At 40.3% G+C, this 17,414-nt stretch overlaps 2 protein-coding genes across 3 annotated transcripts in view; both read right to left on the bottom strand.

Moving 5' to 3' along the window:
* CENPC (centromere protein C) overlaps positions 1-6,039 on the bottom strand; it is a 28,753-nt gene extending 22,714 nt beyond the window's left edge. For both annotated transcript variants that reach the window (XM_085058446.1, XM_085058447.1), the window contains exons 1-7: positions 5,924-6,039; positions 4,206-4,252; positions 2,984-3,045; positions 2,571-2,658; positions 1,448-1,521; positions 1,127-1,346; positions 63-266 (exon numbers count right to left, since the gene is read on the bottom strand). In XM_085058446.1, coding sequence (XP_084914572.1) covers positions 63-266; positions 1,127-1,346; positions 1,448-1,521; positions 2,571-2,658; positions 2,984-3,045; positions 4,206-4,252; positions 5,924-5,938 — 710 coding nt within the window. In that variant the 5' untranslated portion in view covers positions 5,939-6,039. The remainder of the gene's footprint in view (positions 1-62; positions 267-1,126; positions 1,347-1,447; positions 1,522-2,570; positions 2,659-2,983; positions 3,046-4,205; positions 4,253-5,923) is intronic.
* A 3,534-nt stretch (positions 6,040-9,573) lies between these two features.
* UBA6 (ubiquitin like modifier activating enzyme 6) overlaps positions 9,574-17,414 on the bottom strand; it is a 29,421-nt gene continuing 21,580 nt past the window's right edge. Inside the window, exons 28-33 of the mRNA XM_085058445.1 lie at positions 16,363-16,480; positions 15,250-15,443; positions 13,996-14,123; positions 13,136-13,223; positions 12,677-12,771; positions 9,574-10,453 (exon numbers count right to left, since the gene is read on the bottom strand). Of these exons, the coding sequence (XP_084914571.1) occupies positions 10,318-10,453; positions 12,677-12,771; positions 13,136-13,223; positions 13,996-14,123; positions 15,250-15,443; positions 16,363-16,480 (759 nt within the window). The 3' untranslated portion in view covers positions 9,574-10,317. The remainder of the gene's footprint in view (positions 10,454-12,676; positions 12,772-13,135; positions 13,224-13,995; positions 14,124-15,249; positions 15,444-16,362; positions 16,481-17,414) is intronic.

Below are 17,414 nucleotides of genomic sequence, written 5' to 3'. Positions count from 1 at the left end.
CCTCGGAAAAATTATTATAAAGTTCATTTTTCATCTGTTCCATACTAAGCCTCAAAACAAACCTCTGTCCAAGTGTTCTTGTTGCTACAGCTGCTAAGACAGCTGAAGAGAAAGACTTCTCTTTCTGGGCAGAAGACACAGTAATACATTCTGTTCCTTGCACAGGAACAACCTGCTCATCTCTCCCAGGCTGAGGTTCTTCCAAGTTTTCAGTTTCTCTACGGCTTTTTGCTGCAGCTGGCGTATTCCCATTATCAAAATGCAATCTATGAATGAGAAACAACATTCAAACACTTTGCTATAAATCCTGAGTGCATAATAAAGTATTATGAGGATGAACAGATGCTCCTGCTGACAACTCACTTCTTATGAATGAGCTTCCCTTTCAAAACTTGCTAGAACACAGGTTAGCAGTAGTACTTTCCAGCATAGTAACAAGTGTCCAAAGGCAACATGGAGTCAGCAGGTGACTCTTGATCAAAGTAAAGGCTGCTTAGCAAGACAAATTCCTAATTTTAGGAGAATGTGCTTCAGAAATTATCAGGTTTCCTAGACTGCAGATGCACTGTTTCCAATCGCATTCCATCAGCACGAGTTAATGGGATCAGTGTCAGTCCATCTTTATGATCTACCCCAGAGATTTAGTCCCCTAGGAAAGCAGAAGTGTGGCCAGGACCACTGGCCAGTGTTACAGCTCAGCTTCAAATCCTCCAACAAGGAGATAATAATCACAAATGAAGTTGATTTTACTTTGTATAAAACATTTGTATATTCAGAGCGAGAGGAACAATGACTGCTCATTTCTGCTTTAACGAATTTAACTTTTAAGGTCAACACTGTCAATATGATTCATTGAAGTCCAGACTATCTGTGAAGCTGATACTTTGGTGCTCTTTCCTGGAAAAAAGGAAAAAAAGCCTATTCTGACAAGACTCCTCCACTCGGGTACTGCACTTATAACCAGAATATTAAATAAAAATTAATTCTGCCTTTCTAAACAAAGACATGAAAACTTTCTAAAAAGCTTGGAAATATTTTTTATGAATTCACAATCCAAACTCGATTTACCCTGAGGTGGGGAGCACACACGGAATATGACACCACAACCATGTTCAGCTCTACTTACTTAACTACAGGAGAAGTTTTTGCTTCCTCCACAGGCAAAGGTGATCCAACAGACCCACGACTATCCTCAGAGTCCAAGAGCACAGCCGGACGCTGGCACGGTGCTTCAACATCTTTAAATGCATTCTTTTTTTCACTTCTAGACACAGGAGACTCTGGGGTTTTAGAAGCAGCTACATAATCGTGTGTTGCAGACTTCTGGTGTGATTCACATGACTGTCCTGCCATATATAGAACAGGTTTAATTCTTCTACTTTAAACCTTACAAAATCCCAGGCAATAGTTACCTTAAAAGCCTTAATTCAGTAATAGTGAGACCAACCTCTGCTGCTGACTGGTTTTAGCGGTGATGCAGGTGAGGGTCCTGCAGAACTACGGGATGACTTTGCCTTGGGCTGTTGTAGTTGATAATGAATAGTGAGTCAAAGGCAAATATTTGATAAAGCAACACTATTTTAAAAGAAAAATACATTTCTCCAGAACATGATATAATCTTCTTTCTTTAATTTGTACTCATTCAAATCACAGTTCTATTTTAACTAAACATTTCAACTTTCTACCATGCAAGGCTTTCTAAAAGTAACTGTAAATTTCAAGCAACAGGTAAAACAGCATGCACAGTAAAAATCTACATGCAGCTTTAAAAAGACATCCTGCTTGTCCCAGGTAAACTATTTATTATTGTCATTAGAATGGATTAATTTAAACATTTTAATTCACCTTAATTAGGACAGGCTGAGGTTTAGCAAGAATTGGTTTGAAATTATATTGTATTCTAACATCACACTAAAGTAAACAAACACCGTCACAAGTCTGCCTGTTGTCAACCCTGCCATTAATGGAATATCCTACTTAAAAGAAAAAAAAGTAAAACCAAAGTATTAAGACTAAATATACAAACTAGATTATTGGCATCATCTTCTCAGGCAGCACACTAACAAGGCCTTCAACTTGTTTCCACTCTTCAACAAAGTTAAAGATATATGAAGTTATTGCACAGAGTTAACAAGCTGCTTTTATATATGAATCACCTTTAAATTTTACTGTCCATGTGACAGCTAAGAACTGTGTCCATACATCTGGCCAAGTAACCACAACCAACTCCAGTGGAGTCCAAGACAGCCATACCAACCACCAGTAATAAGGCAGCATGCTTCAACCTGAGACCATGAGAAATTTAACTATCCAGGACAAAAAGCTGAAGAAGCTTTCAATAGTAAAACTCCAAGGAACAAGAATATTAAATAATTCTACTCATAGAATATTTACTATTACAGCAAAACAAACTAAGAAAAAACCCACATTTTCAACAACTATTACAGATAATTAAATTATAGCCTATACACTTTTACAAGTGCTCATATAGAACTAAATGCTACAGAATTAAACTTGTACCCTGGTGCAACTGAACCCAATGCTGCACTGTGATACTGACATAACTTATCCTTTTGCTCTGCCTTGAAGTCCTCTTCTCATTTTTCAAACCAACGGTTGAGCAATTTGGAGAGTTTACTGTAAGATCACTGCTGCAACCTATGAAGAAAAAACTGTAAATACGGGAATCTTGGAATTGTCCAGGCTTCAATTTATTTTAACAAGTTCTAAAGCTTATTAAGGTCATGTAAATCCAAACAAGAAAGGAATCAGCTGCTTGAGAAAAAGATTACCTTCATAAGACAGCCAAAACACAGTTTTAAGAAGCTGGGAAGGGGCTCTTCAAAACCCTGAGAAATACTATTTTTATCCATTTTATCCCTATTTTTCATTTCTCTCTACTTATCACTAAATATAATACAAGGAAGAAATTACCTTTTTTCTTTTATCAGGAAATTAAGCAAAACACCAAATAAGAGCTTACTTTCAAAGCAATCCTGTATGAGTTTCAGTACGTTTTGACCTGGCTGTACATCAATTTTATTGCTAGAAGGAAGAGGGAAAAAGATATTTTCAATCAAAAATACCAAATGCTCTTAACCCAAATATTAAAGTAGCAAACTTTACTTCTTAATATTTTAGGTTATTATTTCCCCTAGTTCCAACTTTAATATATTTTTACATACCATTTCCATGCATAGATATTTGCAAAAGAACTTGTCTAAATAAGAATTCCAGGGGGAAAAAAGCCTCACTGTCGCAGATTACAGTAAGAATGAAGAATTCTCTCTACATAAAAGAAAACATGCAACTACTGCAACAGCCCTGAGGTAAATGAGCTTTGGGCTGACTAGAATTGCACTTGAAATAAATAATTTTTTTATAAATCAGACTTCAAGCTATGTTGCCTGCACAGTGATCCAATCACAGCAGACCTAAAAATGAAATGTGCTGCTGCACATCTATCCCCTTCATACAGGAAGTCACCCTGTAAAACAAGTTATGTTTGTACTTACACAAATGTTTCAGCAGCAAGAATTGGCTTGAGGTATCCAAGCAAGTGAACAGCTCAGCTGGTTGGATTACCATTTCAAACCAGCACAAATGAAAAGGGCAGAACTGAGTGATTCACTAGCCAGTGTTGATCAAAACCAAAATAACACTAGAAAAGCCATGGCATATTAGTCCCACAATGATCATTTTATACCTTTACAAATAGTTAATTGTGTAGATTTGGTAAGTTCATAAAATGCATGTCCAGAAATGGATTTCAGTAACAAAAAGTTTACAGACTTCTAACATGCATGTAAAGGATGTTACAGCACTGCAAACGCTCAGAGTAATCTCTAACATTTACCAGTAAGGTCCAAATATGACGGAACTCTGTGAGGGTTTCATTTCTCTACTCCTTGAAAGGCAACACGTTTGCACAGATTACTGCTTCTCTACTCAAGCAGTCCAGTTAGGGGTACCTTAGGAACAGCTACACCAGAAGCTGCTGCCTCAGCAAAGAAAGACAAAGGAAACCCTTGGATCTTTGTCCCACTGCAGAGTTTGCTCCTCTTACCACTAAGAAATACAAGATATTTGGGAAACATCATATGATCAGTTTAATACGATACATCACAGTTTTGACATTTAGCTCTCAGACAAAAATCAATGTAAGTTTTCCAGAATCTAATAATAAATGTTTAAATGCAAATTACCCTCCACCATGGCAGAATCTTGCTCTGTAGTCTCTTTTTAAATGGCTCTGTGAAGAAATAATAATCAATTTTTACTAAGCATGATGACACTTGACAGAAAAAAAAGTAAGCAGATCTTGAGGATTCTCAAGACATCTTAAAGCAGTGGGAGACTGGGAGTTACTGCAGCACCGTATTTCTTAGAATGCTCCAGCCCCCGTAACAACTGCCTGAAATTCAGCTTTACACAAGAACCATCAAAGCACCTGTTGCATCTAAAGTAAGAGAGTCTTACAGGAGACTTACATGACAGAAACCACAGAGAATCTAAGGACTTGGACAACATTTGTATAACAACTGCACGAATAATCTTTGAAGTAAGGAAAAGGAATGAACTGCCACAATGCAAGCCAGGGCATAACCTTACACCACAACTGCTGCTGCGTGTTAACTGCTCCCGTGACGATTCTTTATGTGTGTTTATCACAGGGAACACAACGCTGACAGGCAGTGAGAGCACATCGCTGTGCTGTGGTAAAATTACAGCCTCGATTAACTCCCAATGCTTGAAAACTCGAAACCTGAGTACAACCAAAGCCCTTCAAACAGCAGACAGGACTACAGTCATCTACCACAACTAGAGCAGTAATAATTCAAACAGCAGTGCACTATCAGTGTTGCTTTCTGTGACAACAAATGAAATAAAGCCACTGACCTGGGAATTGGCAAGGGCTGTAGAAGATAAAACAGGAAGAAAGGACAAGAAAAATTCAAGACCTAAGCAAAGTCAGTTCTTCACAAATGTCACAGGAAAACATCTCAAAAAATGTAAATGTTTAGCTGAAAAAAAACTTATTCCTCATTCATGTAAATTTAAAGAGTATATGCAATGCGGAGATCATCTAGTCCTAACAGAAGAGAAGTTAGCGCGTTTTTTTGAAGTTTGCCACAGTGACAGCACTTTGCACTTTTTTGTGATTCCCCTTTGTTTATTACTTCTGGTATCAAAAACAACCAAACCCCATACGGAGTGATTTCACTGCAAATTTTCAACATCGGTTTAAAGTGGCAGAAGGAAATTCTAGGTGACATGGGAAAACAGCTGAGCAAAAGTGGGCACTTCAGAAACTACGCAGAATCGCACTCCGCAAACAGTCTGGCACTCGAGCTTAAACTCCTTCCCCTTGAACCAAAGTGCAGCATAATGCACTGGAAAGAGACCTTACGCATTGAAGAAACGAAAAATTCCTGTCACGGACCTAAAAGAGCCTTTAACAGTTCATTTATTATTGTGTTCGTGTCGCGCTTCACATGAAAAGTTTTAAAACTTAAGCACGATTCTAGCGTGCATGGACAAGCGTCCTGCTCTTGATGGGCTCGCTCGCCCGTGGAAGGTGGCTCTCCAGAGGCAGCCTGAGGGGAACGAGCTCTGGCACAGACACTTGTGCTCTGAGGGGAACGGGAATCCGGCCAGACCAGCCCTCAGAGCACAGGTGTCTGTGCCAGCAGCCCGGACCGGAGCGAGCGCGGAACCCCAACTCCGGCCTCGCTTCCCTCAGGGGGAAGTGGAAGACAGGCCCCGACCCTCCCGTCAGGAGCGCGCCGAGGGCCGCGCCTCTGCGCTACGGGTGGGCCCGGCCGCTGCCCACAACACAACACGCCAGGCAGAGACAGACAGACCGACAGACAGACAGAGAAAGAGACAGACAGAGACACCGACAGCTCCCGCGCTCTCTCACCAAAGCCTCCGCCATGCCTGACCGGAGCCGGCGCGCGCCCCGCGCGCCGCCTTTGAACCTCGCGCGCCTTTCCCGGGGGGCGCGCGCGCGCGCACGGCCGGCCGGCGGGCGGCAGCGCCCCGGCCACGCCCCCCCGGCCCCTTCCCATTGGTCGGTGGCCGCCGCGCGCCATGGATAGCAACTGATTTAGGCGCGCGCGGCTGCCGCGCCTGCGCAGAAGCAGTGGCTGCCACCGCCCCGCCCTTTTCTCTGAGGGGACGGGCGGGGAACGTACCCCGTTTTATTTCCCGTGGTGGGAAAAGCCAGTTCAAATCTTCGGGTTTCCAAACGCTACGAAACATCCACTGTCACCACGGGGCGTTGCAATTTTTTAGTTTAAAACTCTACTGAAGAACTCAACAATGAGCAAAAAACAGCGGCTTTAGGACGTAAAGCCGCAGTACCTTACAGTGCCGGCAAAACATTGCCCAAAAATACACTTTTAAGTGATGCTTAAATGACACACATCACTTAATATAAATAAAATACAGCTTAAGTGATGCACATCATAACGTGCAAAGTTAGCACTTCCTTTTCATGAAAATACTTCCGATCACTTTGTGAAGACATGCTGCTCGGTATGCATGAGGTTAGAGCTGCAGCTTTTCCCCTCAGTATGAAATTGAGACTCGTATGCTGCTGGGAGAAGTGGGAACCCAAAACTTCTTCCCCCTATCTCACCTAAGCCATATAAAAGGATACACTTTAGCAACACAGTTCTACTGCTGTTCTCCATGCTGGAACTTATGGCACCTTTAAGGTTGAGCCTCAATAAGCTTTTTGCACCATGGATAAGCACCTGCACCAGCTACTTCATCAACCACACCAAATATACCTTTACAAAAATAAGTGCTCAAAAGGTCTCCGGTCAAATTTATCAAACTTTGGACAAAGGTTTAGACTGCTGCACTGTGCTGCACATATGCTTTTTGCAATTGCACAAGAGGTGGTAATTAACAGGGATTGATAGACCTTTCAAGTTAATTTCAGCTTTTGGCTGAAAATCAGTTCATTTATTAAAACAACTGGCCTACATCCACATTGTTTCAAAGACACAAAGAAAAATTAGGAACATGAAGATCATGAACTTATCTAAAATCTTTACTTGTGCTTGATGACAAGTCTGCCAGATGTACAAGCTCTGCCTAGCTCAAACCCACATTATTTCAGGATGTGAGAAGCCATGATGAGGTGACAGAGGCCCAAGTGGTGCTAGAGGTGTTCTTTCTGTTTAGTCACTATTCTTGAACAGCTTTTTCATTTTAATAAGCATTCACATTTTCACGGTACATAGAGAAAGGGTGGGAAAATAATATGGAAACATCTACTTTTTACTCGTGGTAGTAGTAATAAAAGCCTAAATCCATCCGATCCACCCCAGCAGTCTTGTTAACAGCAGCAATATCCTCACACAGAATCCTCTCTGCTCTTCACATTAAAGAAACATTTTGATTAACCACAGAGAACTGTTGAGCTGGTTGCTTAACACTTTGCCTGCACAAACCTTCCTGCACCTATTACGAGTGCTAGAAATTCAGGGAAAGGTGGTGTAAATATGAGCAAATTCTTCAAGAAAGCATTCGAGTGAGAAGGCTCTTCATTACTGATATAAAACTTCATTCCTGCAAATCAACTGCTCTCTCTCGAGGAACATTTTGAAGGAAAGCTATTCAAAGTGTTCCAGTGGAAAGACAGTTCTTCACTGTTGCAGGAAGACAGCAAGCTCTAGCTGCTCCACAGGAATAGTGCATCAAACAGTCCTAGATAAACACAAGCTTTCATTACAATGAGCAAAAGAAAAAGAAAAAGCAGTTCTCAGATTACAGGTAATACTACAAGCCTCTAGCTTGGTAGCACTGGTGGTGACAACACTGGAGATTTGGAGAATCAGCACCCCAGAATTCACTTGCCCAGTCAGAGAGAGCCTTTTTAGTATGATCATGCTGAGCACCTGCAGAGACTTTTGATAAAAAGTAGGAACAACAGACTCTATCAAACACAAATTCATACTGAATCAGCATACTCCACTGCATGATCTTCAATATAAACACATTGACTCTCCATATCAGCAATTCAGAAAAGTTCGAAACATGAAGAACCGTTTTAATGAGCCATGCCAAGTCCTTCTACAGAAAGTCCTCTTGAAGTTACTAGTTGTGAGATTTTACCTAAATTAATGTCCAAAATTTTTAAAGGTGTGCTAACAAATATCTAGACCAATTGTGCATTTTCAGTTTTCCCAAACCAGCAATTAACTGAGCAGAACCCATCCACAGAGCATCCATCCATCCATCCAACAGACACACACAGTAAGTAAGAGCAGCACAGAGATACAGGCCTGTCTGTAAATTCGGGCTGTGATCCCTGCCAGCCTTGACCAGGACTTTTGACAAGGTTCTCAAAGGCATATGTGTTGTCATTAATAAAAGCCATTGCATTAATTATATCTGACAGTTTACTTTAAACCCTGAGGACAGTCATACGGCATCCTAGAATAGTACTTTACTATTCTTATATTCTGCTGATTTCAAAAGCATAAGCATGATGGTAACACCACACTAAGGTACTGGAATATACTCACTCAAAATTTCCTTTGTTTCCCAGCCTCTAACTGTGAGAGGTGACAGCATTTTTAACTTGATCTAAACCTTTAAGTGATCCTTAGAACTAATTAGTGATGTCAGTTAAGAGTTCAGACTCTAATACACTGTGAAGGACATTTCATTGCCTGCTTGTGCCTCCTCTGCACTCTAAATGTAGCCACCTCATCTCATCTTTCAAAGTTTCTCTAAAAGAAGTTCTTAAAAAAATAAGTATATTTAAAAAGCAGTACTATTAATCCAGAAAACTGTATCTATAAACTAAACTGCAAAACTACATACACCTTCCAGAAGGCATCCCACACATAAGACTAAATCCAAAATATTGAAATAATTGTATTGATTCCAGCTACTCAGTTCTGTACATCTTTGTGTACAGAATATTGTGTACTAATATATGTTACTCCTGACGACTACCAGCTGAGAAGGAAAAAAAGAGGTAAAACTCCTCACCAATAGTGTTCATTAAATATGAATAAATTATGATCGAGGATAAACAGCTAAGTTGTTAATAGCTTTTGCAACAGTTACAGGAGATACTGTGCAATGACAATCTCTAGAGCTTAAAGACATGAAAAGCTTTTTTAGTTTATCAATTTTTATTTTAACCTCACCGTGTTCTACCATGATGGGGAGAAAAAAAGAACTACCAGCTCAAGTATCCAATTTTTAAATTATAGTTAAATGATGACATTTCTTTTACACGCCTCTGCCTCACCACAGCAGCAAAGCTAGTCCCTAATGGTTTCCAATTAAGCAGAACCTTTATACTTATATATCCCAGTAACTAATGGATGAAGGTAAAAACCGCACTGTTCAGTGCAGCTCAGACTTGTGCTGAGGACAGGTGTACAGCACAACAACTTGCTGTAAGGAAATGGTACCAAAAGGAGCAGCTGAGGAAACAGTTTGCTACGACAAACATCCAGAGGCATTTGTCTTTTCCTCCCTTTAAAGCCATCAAGTGCTAGAGTGATTTAAATTGGGTGAGGGCAGAAAGGCTCAACCACATTTTCTCTTTGTTGAAGACCAAGTTTTATTGTTGAAAGTGCTAATTCGGCTCTCCGATAGGTTTTTACTTTCCCCATACTGCCATATTCCACAAAGAACAGTCTTAGTGCAGATAATCAACAATTCCAGCTCTCTGGACTTCGGGGGAGTTTTGACAATTTACACCCACTCCCTCTGTTTCCATGTTGAGACTGACACAAGACAGCTGCTTGGACCACGGCACCACTAACCAGCCACACAGGAAAGCAGTTCCTCTGCTTTTAAGTGGGAGTTTAAGCCTTTCAGATAGATTAAATCTCACATGTAGATGGCAAGAATGAAATTCTTGTTTAAGTAACATGAAAAGAATATGAGATGCTTTTAGAACACCAGGAGTATCATAAAATGGTGCTTCTCCCATTTTTTGCACTCTTCTCTAAGCAGTGCCTGATTTGCACATGGGGAGCATTTCTTAGGTTCGCTATTCTTCTTGCTTTCCTCAATACAAATCTTGTCTTTAAGGTAAAGACTGTACTGGGCATTCCATCTTATGGAGTGACCAATCCTCCTTTGAGCAAACAGGATTGAAGAGCACAGGAGCAGAAGAAACATAAATCCAGTTTGTCTTCAGTGCAAAGCCACTGATTTTCACCATTTAATTAAGGCTTCACCGAAAAGAAATATATAGTACCATCTTTAATAGCTGAAAATTAGCACACTCCTTTCAGAACAAATGGTCCATGAGTGACTTTTGTGTCTCTACCATCAATTGTCTTGCTGAACAAAGTAGTATCTCACTGGTGGTCCTGGCAAGTCTTCCTCTCCATCAGTCTCTGGTGCAAATGATACTGTCAAATCCACATACTTCTTATCAGCTGATGGTTTCACAAGTTTTTGCATCCTACAAAGAAATGAAAAAGAGTTTGTAAAAATACCAGAAGGATTGGCGATGGAAATTCAGGGCCGGACTCGGATGAATTTCACTGCCAGCAATACATACTGGCCCAACATACCACAGACCAAATTAAAATGGAGAATAAGCTGCCTCTAAATTTTGACACAGAAGCTGTTCCTCCACCTTCAGCAAATCATATTACATTTTCCTGACAGACACAGCCCATTAGTGAGCTATTCCACTGTTCACCCACAAGTGCTCAGTACAATAGAGAAGAGCACATGGCCAGTTTTGGATGGGATTCCTCACAGACACAATTTCTCCTTAGCATCCTACTGAGGCACAAGGTAAAGTTAGTTTTCTGTGTAAAACTTGGGTCAATGAGGAGGAGTAAGTTTTCTGTCTACCAATAAACACCAGTTTCAATGCTTTAGGAAGAACCATCCCAGTGCAGACACTAGATTGTAAGTTCTGACAGAAAGTAGTTCTTTTGGGGTTAAGATGGTAAGTCCTTGAATTTCAAAGGTGAATACAGATGAGGGGAAAAACCAGACAGGATCTGGGATTTCTTTCTCCATGACCACAATGGGAGTTTAAACTCTGTAAGCAAGTCATGTGGTAGTGCAACTTCCCCCCTTTTCCCTCTGCACTCTCAAAAGCTACAGCCAGTACTTGTGTGTTGCACACCAAAATACTGAAGCAGGTCAGCCAACCTCACTTCCATCACACATCTGTGGATGACCCAAAATTATTTTCCTGCTAACCTGGAAAACTAGCTCATGAGGCCAGCTCAAATGCTAGGAGGCTGGGGGAACAGAGTCACACACTTCTATTCCTCACAGGGCACCTAGAGGATTTCCCTTCTGGATATGCCTTAGTGTGCAGGTCAAAAAGCTGCTTTCCCCAAAATACTTGTTTCCTAGCAAGAACACAAAGCATTAGCCTCTTCTCAGCAGAGACACTGAGGTAATTTTCATTTGCATGAGGAAGTCCCAAGCTACTAGTCCTTGCTTTGAAGGAGTATGCCATCAGTTAATGCTGCAATTCTACAATGAAGAAGGAGTCTGATAATGCTTGTTACATTACAGCAAGATTCTAAAGAATTTAAAAAAAACCCAAACACACGAGCAAGACCAGAGTCTGTTGTGCAAATATCCTATGAAGCTTTCGGGACTGTTTCTTAACAGAACCTCAAGCCACTGTTACTCCATGAAAAGCTTGACTTGAGTCTCAGAATAGTAAGAAATCCTGATATTCACAAGAAGGCAGCTTCACACCGTAACTTCGACTTCATTACATACCCCACTCAGTCAAAATTATTTATACAGGTGTAACAGAAAGCACGTAAGCAACTTTTTTGGAAACAGGCTGTAAATTCTCATCTTAACGTTCCAGGCACTCTACAGTTTACAGGCTCTTTTCTCACTGGGAGTTGGAAGTAGCTTGCTCATGCTACTTTGCCTGATATTAAGTACTGGCAGGCCTTCGAAACAGTACTGATCAGAGCATCCACTTGCTGTAGCAAACCCTGTGAGCACTGACCAGCACACACTTCACAGGAGCTGTAAGGAACAGATTTTGAGCTAAAGCAGCTCAATCAACAGATGTAAGGCAGAATTAAACCTGGGTGAGATCTGCCTGTTATTTTGCAAAGGACTTCAGTCAAAATGCAGTGCCCTGCCTTTACATCCTGCCAAACTACCAGTGTGCAATACGTCAATTTCCTGTCTATAAGCAGCATTGCAAAGCCTTGTGAATGCCATCATTTTACAGGGGCCAAAGTGATGTAGAATCTCAAGCAATTACTGTAACTGAACAGATTTCCAGAAATCTTAAACTGCAAGCAATACATTAACTCCCTCCGAGCTAAGCTGCAAAATATCACCATTAGTTTTAAGCCAGTTTCAAAACGACTGAACCGAACCGTGGTACATTCTTTCCCCCCAAAGAATTACTGTCAGACTTCTTTAGCTTTCTCATTCTGGTATTCAACAGTAAAGCAGCATTTTGCAATTCTCCTTTCCTCATCAAAGAAGTTAATTCACTTTCTTTTTATTTTTTTTTTTTTTTACAAAAGAAAGAAATTATCTTTTCTCTTTCCAAAATATTAATGACTAGAAACCACTTGGAGAGAAAACACTGCTGTCAGACACGACCTTTTGATATAACCAATGAACGTAATTTTTATGTGCACTTGCATTACTAAATCCATTTTCCAGTTATACTTACGTCAACTTTAGTCTTTTAATATGGCCTGGCATCACAGGAACATAGAGCATTTTGACTCCTTGTACAACCATTGTTGGTTCAATTCCATATTTCTCCTAGAATTCACAAATTAAAACTTATTAAAAGGCTAGAACAGCTGCCCAAACCAGCAGATAGTACTGCTGCTAATACTACAGCTAACTATTCAAATCCAGAGGACCAAACCAGAAAATCTGCTAATGCATGGACACTGACAGAAGTTTTATTAAGATACATTTGAGCCAACTGGATTAACAAAGAATCTGAGAACAGGTTTGGTTGCCTTAACTTAGAGACATTGCCATTGACATTATCACTGAAGTTATTCTGGTTTGAACAGTAACTTGATGAAAATAAAAAACGAAAATACAATTCAACAACCCAAAACAAGAAACTCCTTTCCTCTTGTCTTGTATTAACCCAGGACAGTAGATAACTTACTCTGACAGCATTTATGAAGTCCAAGAGAGTAAAATCCTCTTTCCCATAAATTGTCCACCTGTCCCAGATGGTAAAGGATATCCCATTTCTGTTTTAAAAAGTAAAAGGTTGTTACTTTTCAGTGTGAACTCAGTCATTTCCTTTAACAGCCTATTGAACTGCCATGTCTTCTTAGCAATGTGCTGTTTAATCCTGAGCAAAAATCCCTTCCCTCTCTGCTGCCATTTCTCCGGCCCTCTGACCTTGCTAAGAACAATACACACTAAAACCTCTAAGTAAATGTGGTATCTGACAATGAAGTTCCTGAATTCTCAGACCTACTGAAAAGCAGCTCTTGTACTGAATAAGATGCAAAAGTGTGCACACATCTACCTTCACTAGATTTTTAAAGCCTTACAAGTAACAACTTCCACTGAAAACAAATCTAAGCCTTTACACCCACTGTTTTTTAAATTAGGATAGATGAGTATGGGCTGCATTTTATAAAATAGGAAATTATTGAGCAATGCATTACAGGAGACCCTTTGCAGTATTAAGAGGATCATATCACTAAGAGGTGCACCTCTAGCAGTACACAGTAAGTGGGTAACAGAGTTTAATAGCAAGCATGAAGGAATTCATCATCTTTCAAGTTTAAACAACAACAAAAAATAACCTTGAGTATCTAGAATGCTTAACTGGAGTATGGCCATAAGCCGTGGTTCCATTGTAGCTCTGCTATGTGAGCACATAAGGCCTTCATCTGATTATCTGGGATAACTATTCAAACTTCACACCTGCTGGAATGGCTCAGCAAGTTCTAAGCATCAATTATTAGGTTTCCAAATTTTGCCCTTGCCTTCTGCCATCGTCCTTCCTACCTGATTTCCGTTCTTCTTACTTCGGCAGTTTCTGTAAAGACCATTATGGGAATGGCTAGGTTCAGAAAACAGTTCTTGTATGCATCAGCTGGGTAGCCACCCACAACTTTGATGAGTTCCAGTGCAACCTGCAGTAAATTAGAATTTATTTATCAGGTTTTAGTACTGTGCTATCAACTGCAGTGTAGTTAAGAGGCCAGCAAGAGAACAACAAGAGAAAGTTGTTAATGAGATCAGCCTTTGTCCAATCAGCATAGTAAATAACATCTGGAAATGCAATCCACTATGCCACAGAAATAAATTCTGTTGCTGCCAAGGGAAATACTTAAACCATTCAGAAGTGTTCTCAATGTAGTACTCTTCCAAAATTGTTTGGTCCATTAAACCTCCACAAAGGTTCTGTTGAGATGCATGAATGTGAACTACTACATAACAGATCCTTTCCACTCTTGGCAGAGGCATTCTGATGGAAGTTAGTATTAATGGCAGAAAACAAACCAAAATGATGAATTCAAACTCATCCTTCTGTCCAGCAAATCAAAACCAAAAGCACCAAAGGCTCACCATGTTAAGGAAACTTCCCTTTTTGACCATTCAGGAGCCACTCTAGCAGCCACACTCCCACCACCAAAGACTTTCACTGCTGGGACCAAACCCCCTTCATAGTGGGCAGCTTCTCAATGGGTGCCTCGCTACTCATCCCACTCTCACAGTCAGACAAGGTTTCATTGCTGGCTTGACCCTGGGTTTCCCATAGCAGAGTCTCAGACCTCTGGTTCCTGTAAGTAATTTTATTATGTTGTAGCAACAGAATAACAACTCAAGCTGGTACCTTGGGAGAAGGGGCCCTGAACAAAGGACTGCCTGGACTTTTGTCTCTGTGCTTGACAGTCCAGGGTCTTCCAACTGAGTCCTTGGCTCCTGCAGTGTCTGAGTGTTTGGTCACCTGGCTGGGCCACAGGTCCCCTTGCCCTTTGTTGTGCAAAGGGTCAGCATCAGTTCACGACCACTTGCCTAAGGCTCCCAGCCACAGCTCAATCTTCAGCTGGCACTACAGCTCTGCACTGAGCTAACTGCACTACATGTATTTCTCTAAAACCACCAAGCATGACCTTTTCTATTGGTACATAAGAAATAAATCCATTTCTTTAAACAAGCCTCTGTCAGGGTAGCAGTAATCAATACCCAGACAACAGCAGTTTCAGGCAATAAACAGTAAGAGAAAGAAAAATGCATTTTAAAAATCAATCTCACCAGCCCTGATACTGCAGCAGTAGCTGTTGCAATGGCAGGAATAATCTTTCCGGCAATGCGCTTTGTTTTGAACCGATCTGCTGGTTCGATGTTGTACATCTTGGCTCGCAGGTTTGACGCTGCTGTTATGAAATCTATGTGCCCATTACTATCGTCATCTTTCTCAAACGAGATGGGCTTCATTTGCAAGTCTGCTGCTCATAAGAAAAAAAAAAAAAAAAAAGAACAAAAATTATTATTAGAAAACTGTAGATGTCCTAAACATAATTTATAGGAGCTAGAATCTTAACAAATTAAAGATTTCACATCTTGGGGCTTGGTGCCTTATTTGTTTTCTTATGCTAGAAGTAGAAATGCCCCTCGCAATACCACTTGTGAAAAGTGAATAATGAAATAAACATCAAGAGAGCTCTGTAATTTTACTTTCCTTGCATCACGAGGAATAGATTTTGAACATTCCTATGGATGTTTCTCATACACTCCACCTCACTTTTGCTCCATCCTGTGAGAATTCCCTTTTTAAGCTTAGCTTATCTGCAACAATTTCACTGTGGACTGAGCAGCACTGGAGTCCGAGTTTTGGGCTGACACCCCATGGCATGAGATAGAGATAAGCTAATCTTTCTCCCATGTTCATGGGCTAAAAAAGCTTGCATGTATTTGTAGCTCAATGACCTCTTCATGGGGCCAAGCATAAAAATGGGATCTGAGCATCCTCATTTTAACATCTAGAAGATGCTGAGGAAACTGAAGAGTTAACACTCTTCACAATTTAGGATCATTTCAGATTGATAACTCTAAGTAGTGAATCTCAGCCTTCTCATACCCAAATCACTTCCAGTCCATCTGGGATCTAGCCAGCACTCTTCCCCTTCTTAAGATTTCCATTCCCTGCTGCTGTCTCCTCACTGCCATCAGTGCTGTAATTACATGCAAGCATAACAGAGACCCTAAAACTTCCAGGAATCTCAGAAATACAGAAGCATAGGGTAATGTCAAGCAACAGCACAGATATCTAAAGTTTCCTGAAGTGCCATGCAGATATCAGCTCTACTTCTTGCAGAATTACAGATCTGCTTCATCATTACTATGAAGCTAGTTTGCACTACTCACTTTCCAGAGTTTCATTGGATAGTATAGACTTCTCCAGCTGGAAAATAGCATTTCTTTCATCCTCACTGCTGACTGGAATATGATCTGGTTTTCTTGCAGTTTCATCAGTCTGTACAACCTGCAAGTGTGTGCAGTGCTTGAGTAAGAAAATACATGAACTTCATACAGCACAAGTGTTGAGTGTACTAAATTTCCTATCTTCCCTGCAGGCTGTCCTCTCCAGCTCAAGAGAGACATGGATTTACTGGATCAAGTCCAGCCAAGAGCTTCAAAGAGCATTAAAGGACTGGAGCATCTCCCATATGAGGAGAAGCTGAGAGAGCTGGGATGGCTCAGAGTGGAGAAAAGGGTCAGTGGGATCTTATCAATGTGTACAAATATCTGATGGGGGGGAAGTAGAGAGAGTACAGCCAAACTCTTCTCACTGATGCCCAGGGACAGCACAAGGGTGTATGGGCACAAACTGAAGTACATAAAATTCCCTTAGAAACATACAAAAATACTTTAAAGTTAAAAAAAAACAAACAAAAACACCCCAACCAATCTGTGATTCCAAATCAAAACATCACTTTGTCCTCACAAAGCAAGTATTCATGAGACAAGTATTAACACTGGGCCAGAAAATACAAAAACACCCTGGAGTATTTGCTAATTTTAAATTCTGAAAAATGCTAGCCACTGCACAATAATGCTTAAGCTGTTTTGAAGTTAACACTTCAAAAATAAACATAAAAGTAATAGCACTTCCTTTATATTAATACAAAGAAATAAAATTGACACTAGTGTTAGATTGCTTTAAAGTTGCTTATGAGTAAAATCTTACTACTTTCATTAAAATAGTATAGACTCAAAAAAGCCTCACAGAGTTACAATCACACTCATGCATGGAAAACAACACTAAAACAAGTAATTTGAAAAGGTAACCCTCCACACCATTTTCCATTAGCATATACTGTATAGATACCATAGCTATAACAAGTTAAAGCAGTCCTGTATGCCACACTTATTTCCCCAAAACACATCTTAATTTGTGTTTATTTCTCATTAGCATC

The sequence above is a fragment of the Lichenostomus cassidix genome, chromosome 4 (assembly GCF_008360975.1).
Source record: "Lichenostomus cassidix isolate B80296 chromosome 4, HeHo_3.0, whole genome shotgun sequence".
Lineage (NCBI taxonomy): Eukaryota > Metazoa > Chordata > Aves > Passeriformes > Meliphagidae > Lichenostomus > Lichenostomus cassidix.
This window is presented reverse-complemented; position numbering and strand designations above follow the sequence as displayed.